We start from the raw sequence: 12,799 nt of genomic DNA on the forward strand, positions 1-12,799 counted from the left end.
GGGCCATGTTGCCCCCAGGATTTGTGGCATGATGGATGCCTGGGGCATGGAATTGCAGTGCCCATGGGATCATGATGCTCCTGGGATGATAGGTGGCCAGGCATCAGATCAGGATGCTCTTGGGGCTGTGAGTGCCCATGGAGCCCAGGGCATGGGATTACAGTGTCCCTGCCACTAAGGTACCCGTGGGACCACAGGAGCTGTGATCACAGCGAGGACAGGATGGGGCTGGGGGCTGCTGTCTGGTGACCAAGAGTCATTACCAGCTTCACTTAATGACACCTTTATTGCTTCAGTACTGTGCAGGGGACAGTACTGCCTAAGGGGCTCGTGGCAGGGAATATTCAGGGCAAGCCCAGGATGAGCAAGGGATGCTGGAACACACACAGTCTGTGGCTGTGGACAGTGCTGCTCCTGCTCCATGTCCAGCCTTTAAATAAAACCCCCTGGGCTGCTCATTAAGCAGTGCTGGAGCCCGGGGCCGTGTCAGCTCCCATCAGCCAAGCTGTCCATCTCCCCCACGCCTCACACCTGCACGGCTGCACCGCCACATGCCCGAGGTGGTTTTAGTGCAGCTGGGTCCCAGCACCATGCCTCAGTTTCCCCACAGTGCGACTGCTCTCCTCCCCTGGCCTGGGTTTTGGGTGACCATGACCTCCAGTGCAGGTGCTGACCTTGCTTGGAAGGCCAAGCAGCACCATCTCGGCTCGCTGCTGAGTTGCTGTGGCAACGGGAAGGGCCTGGCACTGTGTGATCATTAGGGCTGGACCAGCAATGGGAGGTGCTGGGCACTGGCACTGGGGGATGCTGCATGCCTGGGGGGCAGCCAGGGTGGCTGACTGGGGCACCAGCAGCTCATGGGATGGTTGGATGGATGGATGGATGGATGGGTCAGTGGATGGATGAGTGCATGGATGGATGTGTGGGTGCATGGAGGGATGGGTGGATGCATGGATGGATGAATGCAGGGATGGATGGATGGATGGATGGATGGATGGATGGATGGATGGATGGATGGACGGACGGACAAGCTGACACCCTGGTGATTGCCCTCCTCAGCACAAAGCAGTGGGTGTCCAGGGCTGTGTTTGGGTGGCAGATGCATGCCAGGCCTGCTGTCTGGTGACACAGGGGACAGCTGTGGGAGCAGCCAGTGGGAGCAGGGTACCAGAGGGAGCAGGGCTGTCCGTGCTGGCACTGGGGTGGCACAGTGAACTGCTCGTTAGCTGACAAGTCTGGTGTGGTTACGGTGATGTGCGTGTGGGCGGCCCCCACTTTAGGCTGCCCCCTCCCCCCACGAATGTGCTCGCAGAGATGACAGATTTCATGCTAATCCACATTTATCCTGCCCTAATTACGCTGCGGGAGGTGAGGAGCGAGCGCCCAGACTTCCATGCCAAGGGCTGGCATGTGCCCACCCCTGTCCGATGCTGCTAGCTGGGACTGGCACTGGCGCTGTGCCCACTGCCACGGCGCCAGGGACAGGCAGGTGACCTCAGGGTGGCACCTTGCATGGCACCTGGCATCCCTGCCGCAGCTGGGGGGTGCCACCTGGGCACCCACAGGTGGGCGCTGGGTGGTGTCACCCTGAGCTGCTGTGTGCCTGGGCATGGTTGGTGCAGCACCGGGCTGAGCTGCGGGCAGGTGAGGCCGTGCCGGGCCGTGCCACGCTGTGCCAGGCCGTGCCAAGCCCCTCGTGCCGTGCCCATCCGCCACGGCTGCGGCAGAGCAGCCGGTGTCCCATGCCGGCAACGCGCCGTGCACACACAGCACTTTAAATGTTTTATTTGGGGAAAGTGCTGTCGTTAGCAGGCATTAATTATTAAAATCAGAGCCATCTATAAAACATGAGCGGCCGCACGCGGGGCTGCGGGTGCACGGGCAGGGCCTGGCACGGTCCCGCCGCCGGCGCCGCCCGGGACCCGCTGCCCGCCCGGTGTGCGCGGTGATGCCGCAGTGGCCCCGCGGCTGCGGGCTCCTGCCGGCAAAGGGCGGGCAGAGAGTGCCACGGGCTGGGGGCTGCACGGGGTACGGGCAAAACTGTGCTAGAGGAGTGTTTGGGTGAGGCGGTGGTCTCCGGTGCCAGCCGCCCCGGTGAGGGGTGGCAGCAGGCAGCAGGCAGCGCCGAGCTGTTTTTAGCGGCTGCCGGTGCTGGGGAGCGGGCGTGAAGAGCAGCCGCCGCGGCACCGACGTGCCATTTTTAGAAAGCGGCGAGTTTTGCTAATGATGCCTGTGAGCGGAGGGGGGGCTGCCCCGGCACCCCCAGTCCCTGCTCCAGCACCCCGCTGCCAGCCCTGGCCCTCTGCCCTCCCCGCCTGGCCCTGGCACCTGGAACCGGGGGCACCTGCACGGCTCGGGGCACCCCCGCACCCACCTGAGGCTGTGCTGGCCCCCGGAGAGCTTCGGCGGTACCTGGGGAGCTTCAGGGGCCCCTGGGAAGCTTTGGTAGCCCCTGAGGACCTCTCCTGGTCTCTGAGGAGCTTTGGTGGCCCCTGGGGAGCTTTGGTGGTCCCTGGGAATCTCTGCTGTCCTCTGGGGATATCTGCTGGCCCCTGGGGAGCTCTGCTGTCCTCCAGGAGCTTTACTTTACCCCAAAGCCTTCCATGCTATAAAGCACATAATTTTCTCCTTTCTCTGTCCCTGAAACAGCACTGGCATTTATCTGGGGAGGGTTGGCCCGTCCCAGCACCCACCCAGGACCAGTGCCAGCCACATCCCAGTCTTGGTCCTGGGTCTGGTCGTGGTCCTCCCCCTTGGGGACGGTTCTCTCCCTGAGCTCTCACCCTGAGCAGCCTCCCTGCGCCCTGGTCCCTGTGGCTGCAGGTGCTGCCAGAGACCCAGGGACCCCCAAAGCTCTTTCAGTGGGGAGGGGACTCAAACCCTGATGCCATGTCACCACTGTGATGCAGGAGTACGCTGTGGGAAACAAGCCCCCTTTCCCCATAAGGGCTCCAGGGACAAGAGCCAGCCCTGGATGTGACAGGGACCAAGCCAGTGGAGAGGTGCAAGGCTTTTTGTGCTGTCGTTGGCACAGGGACAGCCCAGATCAGGAGCAGGCTGGCCAGGGACAAGCAGCCACGGCCAGTGGTGCCCAGGCAGGTGTGGGGCAGCCCTGTCCTCACACACAGCGTGGTCACCGAGCTGGCAGAGCTGTGGCACTGGGAGGGACACTGTACCTGGTGGCCGAGCTCAGTGGCTCTCTGGCTGTGTCCCTTGACACCTTCCCGGGCACAGAGGTGCCTTGGGACACCTGTGGGGACCGCAGCCCTGCCACTGTGCACCCCCAGCGCCGCTCATCCCAGTGAAGGGCCGGGGTGGCCATCAGCAGCTGCACCGCCTCTTTTCGTCTCCCCCTTGCCCCCCACCGGCCCCCCGAAAGGAGGGATGGGGTTTATTTGGCCCCGTTGCCGGGCCGACGTGCGCAATTATCGCTGATTGCCTGGCGGTTGCCATGGCGATGGCAAGCACGCAGGGATGCGGTGCCGCGTGGTGCTTGAGTCACGGCCACGCTGAGCACCCCCTGCTGCACCCCGCTGCACCCCACTGCACCCCACTGCACCCCAGCACGGACACACTGAACGTGCATCCCCCTGCACCCCAGAACAAACGTGCTGAGCACCCCCCCTGCACCCCACTGCACCCCACTGCACCCCAGTACGGACATGCTGAACGTGCATCCCCCTGCCCCCCAGAACAAACGTGTTGAGCACCCCTCCTGCACCCCCCCAGCACCGCCTGGGCCCCCCTCCATCCCTGCACCCTCCCGAGGCACTGGGATACAGCCAGATGTCCCCCAGCCGAAGCAGGGGGTCTGTCTGGGTGTCCCCCACCCCATGTCCCCCATCTGAGGCAGGGGGGTACAGCCAGGTGCCCCCAGCCCTGGCAGCCCCACACTGGGCATCCCAGGCTCACTCTCTCCAGAGGTGCTGTAGAAAAAATAATCACCCCAAACCAGCCCTGCCATCCCACACTCAGCTCTGGGGTGTAGCGGGAAGGGAGTGGGACATGGCACTGTAAGGACAAACGCCATTGGGGTCACCAAAGCTCATCACCCCAAAACGGGGCACGGGGTGAGCCAAGATCTGCACAGGGTCAGGAGCAGGAGGGGACCAGAGCACAGTGAGGGAACCCTGTGGCAGGAGACTGCTCCGGGAGGTGACAGGCGCCAGCCGGGGTCAGGGGACAATGGGGAGTGCCACCACATCCCTCACGCTGCCAGGCAGCGCCGGGCAGCCCCGGGGCACAGGGTGCCTGCCGGGTAATGGTGGCTTACGCTCGGGTCCCCGCGAGGTGCAGAGATTAATAACCCTGGAGCTCTGCTGCCAGCCGCAATGATTAAACTCTTGATTAGAAGCTAAAACTACAGTGCCCTGCAAATTCCCCCTGCTCTCACACACCCTTAATCACCCAGCACGGGTGGTGATAGGCCTGGGGCTGGCAGGGCTCGGTGCCACGCAGGGGACGGGCACTGGGAGTGCCCCGCTGGCTCCCTTGCGGTGCTGCAGTGAGCAGAGGGGACAGGCTGCTGTGGGACCCCGGTGTCCTCCATCCATGGGTGGGAGAGGGCTGTGGGTCCCGTGAGTGCATGGCCACACCCTGTGGTGGCTGAGGCCCTCAGGAGGTTTGGGGAGCTGGGGTTTGGTGGGGGCAGGGGCGGGAGGGGAGGGAAGAGGGGGTGCACTTTGGAATCAGCACCATATGGACGGCAAATGCCAGCGTGTGGCACGCAGGCCTTGGGGGGGCTCTGCACACGTGGCTGCACTGTGAGGAGTGGGGGGTGAGGGGGCTGGGGAAGGCACTGGTGCCCTGTTGTGCCCTGGGGACTCTGTGCCCACCCCGGGCTGGTCCCACACCTGGGCTGTGGGCAGAGGTGAGAGAATCAGGGTGGCTGATTTCTTGTCCCTCCTTCCCCCAGGCTGTGGGACAAGGACAAACCCTGTCATAGGGAAGTGAGTAGAGCCTTCAGCCCTGCTGCTGGAGGAGAAGTTGCCTGGTTCCCACTGGATGATGGCACAGGGGCAGGAACATGTGTCTACCTGTGTCCTCATGGCACTTTTTAGTGCCCTCAGGGGGCAGATACCTGTGATGCTGAGCCCACGCTCAGCTTTGCTAGAATCCTGCTCCCATCCCATCCCATCCCATCATCCCATCCCATTATCCCATCCCATCCCATCCCATTATCCCATCCCATCCCATCCCATCCCGGCTGTGGCGGTGTCCCAGCTCGGTGACAATCCCCGGCCTCGCCCCCCGCGCTCCGGTCGGTCCCATCGCCACGCGTGACCCGTCCCCACGGGCGGGGCGCGAAGTTTGGCGGTGACGTCAGGGGCGGGGCGTGGCGTGAAAGGGGGCGTGGCCTCGCGGTCCCGCCCCCCCAACTTGCCGCGCCGGGCGCGCGGGGCCGCGCCGCGACGGACCGACGGCTGGGCTGGGATCGGCTGGCATCGCTGGCAGCGGCGGGGATCGGCTCGGCTCGGCCCCGCTCGGCCCCGGCCCGGCGCGGGAGGGCGGGCGGGAGGGGCGCGCTCCCCCCGAGCGGCGGCCCCGGGCCGCGGCCCCCCGTTGCGGTCGGAGAGGCGTGCAGGTGAGCGCCGCGCCGCGCCGGACCGGGGGCGAGGGGGGCCGGGCCCGGCGGGGGGGGCGTTGCTGGCATCTGTCACCGTCTGGCCCGGGGCTGCCCCCAACTCTCCTCCCGACCCCGGGGGCCCGGGCCGTCCCGACGGGGCCGCGCGTTTCCCTGTCCGGTGCGTGCGCGCCCCGACGGCCGCCCGCCGCCGCGCTGTCCCCGCCGGCACCCGCGTCCCGCAGAGCCCGAGCCCCGACGGGCGCCGCGGGCACGGCGAGCTGCCGGAGCCCGGCTCCCCCCGCGCCTCCCCGCTCGCCCCCCCGGGCCGCCGCTGTCCCGGTGCCGCCCCCGTCCCCGCGAGGAGCCCGGAGCACCGGGCCGGCACCGCGGGAGCGGATGCTGCCGGGGAGCCTCTCCCCGTGCCCCCGCCGCCGAGCACCCCCTCCCGGACCCCGCACCTCTCTCTCCCGCAGTCCGCTCCCTTCCCGCTGCCGCAGCGCTCCGAGCCGGCCAAACGCAGACCTGCCTGCGGTGCGCGGCCCGGGCTGTCCCTCCGCACACCCCGGCCCGGGGGCGGTGGGGCTTCCCCAGCCCTGTGTGAGCCCCAGCCCGGCGGCTCCGCGGGCAGCGCCGGACCGGCCGGCCCCTCCGCCTCCCCTCCGCCTCCCGCTGCCCGCCCGCCGCCTGCACTGGCAATATTTCGGTCCGTCTTAGCCCGGCTGCCTTTTCTGCCTGTCCCCGGTACATCCTTCCCCCGGGACGTGGGGGCGGGATGGCAGGGGAACCCCCCACGGACACGTCCAGGGCAGCTGCAGGTGCAAGCGGGGCTGCGGGTGAAATACCAGCCGGCGGCGCCTCACGCCGTGGGGCAGAGCGGGGGATCGGGGGCTGGGGGGCCCCGCTGGCGAGGGCTGCACGGCTGCGTCATCCCTCCGTGCCATCCCCACCCGGCCACCCACTTCCCCGCTATTGTCTTACACCCGCTGTTGCTTCTGCTCCCAAATTAGACTCTTGGAGGGGGGTGCTGGCTGCCTGCGGGTGCCAGCGCAGCACGGAGCCTTCCCCCCGGCACCCCGGGGAGGGAGAGGGAGCACTCTTCCCTTTGCCCACCTCTTGCCTGGGTGCCCCTGCTCCGGGGGGGTGCTCTCACCTGTGGGGTGCAGGTGCTGACCCCGATGTTGGGCTGGGTGCAAGCCTCCCTTGTGCAGTATCCCAGGTGAGCTGAGCCCCTCGAAGCCAGCCTGGGGCAGGGTAGCGTGGCAATGCTCAGCCCTGGCAGGATGGGTGGCCACTAAACCAACGGGAACTAATTTAATGAGCGCAGATTAGCTGAGTGCTCCCATAGACAGCAATAAAATCCCGATTTATCATCCCACCCCGGTCCCCTTCCCAGCTAATCCTGGCACTGTGCCCCCAGTGCTGGCAGCCTGCCCATCCACCAGCCAACCCTGCCCCTGATGATCTGTGGCATTGAGCCCACCGCCCCTCCAGCAGCTGCCAGGACAGCCCTCATTCCCATTGGCCGGGCACAGGGGCACGGCAGAGCTGGTGTCGTGTGGCATGGGGACACAGAGGTGCCAGGCAGGGCATGTTTGCTAGGAGAGCTGCTGGGATGAGTCAGGTGTAGGCTGGAAAACCTCATCCAATCTGGGGCACCAGCAGCGATGTCCCATGAGTGCTCTTCTTCTCTTTTGGGACTTGGTGCACGCTGAGCAGGACTGGGGCAGGTGCTCTTACTGGGTGTGGGCTCTCCTGGCAGGACAGTGCCCGGGTGCCTTGCAAGCTGGGAGTATCCATCCTGTGGGCATCACTCCAGCAGGCACAGAGGCAGATCAGCCCCAAAGGATGGAGGCAGGAAGGAGCATCCCCCATTCCCTGGCTCACCGCACTCACGTCCCACCCAGGTTTGGGTCAATCACCCCAGGGAGCACGTCAGTGCCCGCCCTGGGTGCTGCAGGCAGCACGCCTCCCTCCCGGGGCCTGCCCAGCAGGGATGGATGGGGCTGTGCACCTGCAGGTGGGTCGGGTGCTGCCGGGTGCTGCCCGTCCCTGCCCCCTCCCAAGGATGTGCCGCTTTCTGCATCTTCAGCTCCCATTGCCATAGCAACAGGCTCGGCGCTTGGGTACCCGCGATGCCGGCTCCCGCATCCCGCATCCCGCAGCCATCCTGCCCGCAGCCCTCGCCACCGGGCCCTGCTGGCACAGCACGGCACGGCACGGCACGGCACAGCGTGGTGTTTGGGGAGCTTTAGCCTGGGCAAGGCCTGCCTCCAGCACTGTGCCAGCTTCTCATCACAAGGTCCCGCTCAGGCCCACCTGAGAGGGCTGGGGGGCCCCAGGCAGCTCTGTCATCTTCTGAGCCATCAAAAAATAATTTCAGCTGAAACTTCCTCCTGCTAACACGGTGGGAAAGGGGAAGAAATCACTTTATGTGATCAATTTTTTTTTATGGGAAGCATCCAGGAAGGATCTGGTTTTGAAGAGTTCCCAACAGGGAAGCAAGGGGCAAAGCATCCTTCCTAAAGGGCTGGAGAAGCTGGCATCTGCCAAGGCTGCTGTCCTGACTGCTGCCTGTGGCACCTCCGAGCTGCAGTGCCACCTGCCTGGTGCCACAGCCGGGGCTGGTTGGGGATGGCAAGCTGAGACTGGTGTAACCCACTGCACATGTGACAACGTGTGACAATGCTCTGCCTGGGGAGGCCCCATCTGCTGAAATGTTACCGTGGGCAAGGCTGGGCTGAGGAACAGGAAAGGATCCGTTCACCTCCACTTGCCTCCCCAGTGGGTGCTCCAGGCACTGTGCTAACCCCGACTGCTAATTAATCATTAATAATCCACCAACAGGGGCCGGAGGGGGAAGCTTGTGGCTGTGCTGGCAGCTTGAGCCCGGGCAGAGAGGCTGGATGCCACGGGCAGGGATGCCCATTGGTGGGGCTGGGCACACGGCGGCTGGCGGCAGCTGCAGAGCACGAGCAGCCGCTGTGCTCAGGTTCCACGTTAATGGTCACAGCTTGGGAGGGGCTGCTGTGGCTCCAGGGGGGTGGCAGTGCCGGGGCACTCACTGCCTCTCCCTGCCCTGCCAGCACCGGGCCCTGCGATGCCGTTTGGCTGCGTGACGCTGGGAGACAAGAAAGATTATAACCAGCCGTCTGAGGTGACCGACAGATATGACCTGGGCCAGGTCATCAAAACGTGAGTTGGTCCCTCCAGGGCCCCATGGATGCCCTGGGGAACCCCAGCCACCTGTGTGGGGCTCTTGGGGTGCTGAGGAGTGGCACAACACTGCCTGTGGGGGCTCTGGGGGTGCTGGTCCCCAGCTGGGCCGGGATTGCAGGGTGTATTTAGGGGTGGCTTTACCCTAATTAGTCCCTCTTGCTCGTGGGTTGCATGTGGGATATTCACAGCTAGCTCCAAGGAGGACAGTGAGCTTTCCCACTGCTGCTGGCTGCAGCTGGGCAGTTTCCCATATCCCTCCCTCCTCCCCTCAAGATTTGCAGGGATTGCAGCAATTCCACAGGATCCTGGCTCCCTGGAGCATTTTGTGAATCAGGAGGGCTCAGCTACAGCAAAGGAAAGGCAGATGTCACTTGGGGGGCAGTGGAGCACTGCACTGCTGCTTCCCCCAACTTTTATTGCCGTGCTGAGGAACGCTCCAAAAAATGAAGCCCTAACACCCTTTGAGAGAGGGCTGACCGCAAAATAGGCACCAGAATTTTTCCATCAACTTCCAAAACACCTGCTTGGACAGAGGTCACACCTGGCAGGGTCACACTGGGTGGCAGTGGGGACCTCGGTGCTCTCAGATTTTTGCTCCATCCTCTGGGCAGTTTGTCCCAAAGCCCACAGGTCACTGTTGCCCTGCACCCAGGGCAGTGGCCGTGAGGATTTCGGCACATCTGGGGGGATTGGAAAGCCAATGGCTTTGCTGGAGCAGTGCCAGGTGCCCCCCGGGGCTCCCCTGCAGCTGCAGCCTGGCCATGGGCTCAAGCACCATGAATAATAGAACAGAAACGCTGCAGCTACCGGCACATCTCCCTCTCTTTCTCCCCGACTGCTGTGCTGATGTTAACGTGGGTGTGCTGCTGTTCCACCTTGGCACGAGTGGCTTCACAGTGGCTTCTTACCACTCCTGTCCTGAGGATGGAGCTTTTTAAGCAGAAAATTCTCCCCCTTCCCTATCAATTTGCTCCTTCCATATCAGTTGCCTCTCACTGCTGTTTTTTCTTCCCCTCCGAAGTGTTTTTGAGTCACAGCTTTCTTCTACTTCTGTGGCATCTCCCCTGACTGCTGGGATCTGGGGGAATGCTGGTGGGCCCAGGGACCACCCAAGCACCCCAATCTCAGTGGTGCCCAGGAATGGGGTGATGTCTGGGGGTACCCTTGCAGGGAGGAGTTCTGTGAAATCTTCCGGGCCAAGGAGAAGACGACGGGGAAGTTGTACACCTGCAAGAAGTTTCTGAAGCGGGATGGACGGAAAGTGCGCAAGGCAGCCAAAAACGAGATCATCATCCTCAAAATGTGAGTGCTGGGACTGGAGGGGATCCTGTGCTACTGGGCAAACTGGGAACTCCCATCTGTGCCCCTGGCTCTCTGCAGGGTGAAGCACCCCAACATCCTACAGCTGGTGGATGTCTACATCACCCGCAAGGAATATTTCATCTTCCTGGAGCTGTAAGTTTGGGACATTTGGAAGCGGGGAGGGGGTGGCTCTGCCAGGGCTGGGTCTCGGCAGAGCTGCTGTCTGCAGGGCCACTGGCCGGGAGGTCTTCGACTGGATCCTGGACCAGGGCTACTACTCGGAGAAGGACACCAGCAATGTCATCCGGCAGGTGCTGGAGGCTGTTGCCTACCTGCACTCACTCAAGATCGTCCACAGAAACCTCAAGGTGGGTGGCAGGGGGGGGTAGGAGCACCCATGGGTGCTGCCATGCCCCCCGTGCGGGCACTCACAGTCCCTGTGCCGGCAGCTGGAGAATCTGGTGTACTACAATCGCCTGAAGAACTCCAAGATCGTCATCAGTGACTTCCACCTGGCCAAGCTGGAGAACGGGCTCATTAAGGAGCCCTGTGGCACCCCTGAGTACCTGGGTGGGTGAGAGCCAGCCGGGTGGGCATGCAGGGGTGGGCAGTGCTGGGTCCCAGCAGGTCCCTGCTGCTCCTTACCATCCATTCCTTACTCTCTTCTGGTGCCCCTCCCATTCCCATCACCCTGGGGGCTGATACTGGGTGCTTCCAGTGGGTGCCTCCTGCTCCCCATCATGCCAGGGCTAAGAGGCAGGGTGGCTGGGGACCCCGGGGGATGGTTTGGTTGCTCTTTGTCTCTGGCAGCTCCGGAGGTGGTGGGGCGGCAGCGGTACGGGCGGCCGGTGGACTGCTGGGCCATCGGCGTCATCATGTACATCCTGTGAGTGTGGGCTGAGGGACGGGGTAGCTACAGGGACTTGGGGCTGGGGCGGGACTGAGCCCCCCACCACGTTCCCCAGCCTGTCGGGAAACCCCCCTTTCTACGAGGAGGCAGACGAGGATGACTACGAGAACCACGACAAGAACCTCTTCCGCAAAATCCTGGCTGGGGACTATGAGTTCGACCCGCCCTACTGGGATGACATCTCGCAAGCGGGTGAGCCCCACACTGGGGGGGGTACGTGGGGTCCCATGTTGTCCCCTACCAGCACTGACTTCTCCCCCTGTGCCCCCAGCTAAGGAGCTGGTGACACGCCTGATGGAGGTGGAGCAGGACCAGAGGATCACGGCAGAGGAGGCCATCTCCCATGAGTGGTGAGCAGCAGCAGGGTCAGATGGGGAACCAGGGGGGCTGATAGGGCTGATAGCTCACCGCTCACTGCCCCTCCAGGATCTCTGGGAATGCTGCCTCTGACAAGAACATCAAGGATGGCGTCTGTGCCCAGATCGAGAAGAACTTCGCCCGGGCCAAGTGGAAGGTGGGTGTGGGTGTGCCGTGCCTCCGTGTCCCCTCTCAGCCAAGCCCGGTCCCCCACCGTGGGGCAAAGAGCCTGGTGGCGCTGCCAGTCCCGGCCCCTCCGCCAGCCCCACACCCCCCGTCTCTCCCCCGCAGAAAGCCGTGCGAGTGACCACGCTTATGAAACGCCTGCGGGCGCCCGAGCAGTCGGAGACGGCGGCAGCCCCGGCCCCGGCAGCGACCCCGGCCCCGGCAGCGACCTCGGCCCCGGCAGCGACTCCAGCCCCGGCAGCGACTCCAGCCCCGGCAGCGACCCCGGCCCCAGCTACCACGGCAGCTACCCCGGCAGCTACCACGGCCCCGGCGGCGACCACGGCCCCGGCGGCGACTCCGGCCGCCGCCCCGGCTCCCGCCGCCGCGGCCGCGGAGCCCGCGGCCACAGAGCCCGCGACCGCCACCGACACGGCCCCGGCCCCGGCCCCGGCCCCCGCCACGGAGCCCGCAGCCCCCTCCGCCACCGCCCCGGAGCCCGCAGCCCCCGGCCCGCCGCCCGCCGCCGCGCAGCCCCCGGCCCCCGGCACACCGCCCGCCGCCACATGTACCGAGGCCGGGGCCGCCGCCGAGCCCCTCAGCGAGCAGAGCGGCTGAGCGGCCCCCGCGCCCCCTGTACATAGCCCCGGCATGGTCCCCCAGCCCCGCCTGCGCCCCCTTTTCTACGTGCCCCGCCGGAGAGCCGGCCGCGGGGCAGAGCCCTGCATGGCGCCCGTTCCCCCGTGTCCTCCCAGCTCTCTCAGTCTGTCCCCCGCCGCCGTCCCCTGCCCCGGGGATGCCCAGAGACGCGGGGCAGCCCCGCTCGGCCGCACGCCCCGCAGCGCCGGGGGGGCGTCCGCAGCCCCCCGGGACACGCGTGCATGCGCGGGACCGCGGGCGGGGCTGCCCGGGACGGAGCGGGGGCCGTCCCGGAGACCCCCTCTCCGTCCCGGGACCCCCGGGGGGGGACACGGGGACCCCCGCCCGGGGGCAGCCGCACGGCCCCCCACGCGTTGTGCCTGGAGGACCCCCGGTGTCCCCCCGTGCCCCCTTCCCGGTGCCCGCTTCCCCCCTCGCAGCTGCATGCCTGCAGGGCCGGCTCTGCCCGCGGCTGCCGCCGCCGCCCCGCGCCCCGCCGCTGTATCTCTGGCAAATAAAGACCCCGCTGAGGACAAACTGAGACAGCACCAGCGCCGCCTGCCCAGTCTCTCTGTGGGGCCGGGGGGCGGCCGCGCCTGCCGGCAGCGCGGCGCTGAGCTAGACGCGGCGGGCTGGAAGCGGCA

The 12,799-nt window shown here is 65.7% G+C and overlaps 1 protein-coding gene across 1 annotated transcript; it reads left to right on the forward strand.

The window, feature by feature from the left end:
* The first annotated feature begins 5,507 nt into the window (after positions 1-5,507).
* On the forward strand, positions 5,508-12,696 carry CAMKV (CaM kinase like vesicle associated). Its single transcript, XM_054281149.1, has 11 exons — positions 5,508-5,584; positions 8,650-8,758; positions 9,953-10,084; positions 10,163-10,237; positions 10,314-10,452; positions 10,534-10,654; positions 10,895-10,970; positions 11,050-11,186; positions 11,266-11,344; positions 11,421-11,508; positions 11,643-12,696. The coding sequence occupies exons 2-11, from the start codon at positions 8,664-8,666 to the stop codon at positions 12,132-12,134; spliced, it is 1,434 nt and encodes a 477-aa protein (XP_054137124.1). The 5' UTR covers positions 5,508-5,584; positions 8,650-8,663; the 3' UTR covers positions 12,135-12,696.
* Positions 12,697-12,799: the final 103 nt, after the last annotated feature.

Source organism: Melozone crissalis, unplaced genomic scaffold (genome assembly GCF_028551555.1).
Source record: "Melozone crissalis strain CALT ecotype California unplaced genomic scaffold, PUWL_Pcris_2 ptg000029l_1, whole genome shotgun sequence".
NCBI lineage: Eukaryota > Metazoa > Chordata > Aves > Passeriformes > Passerellidae > Melozone > Melozone crissalis.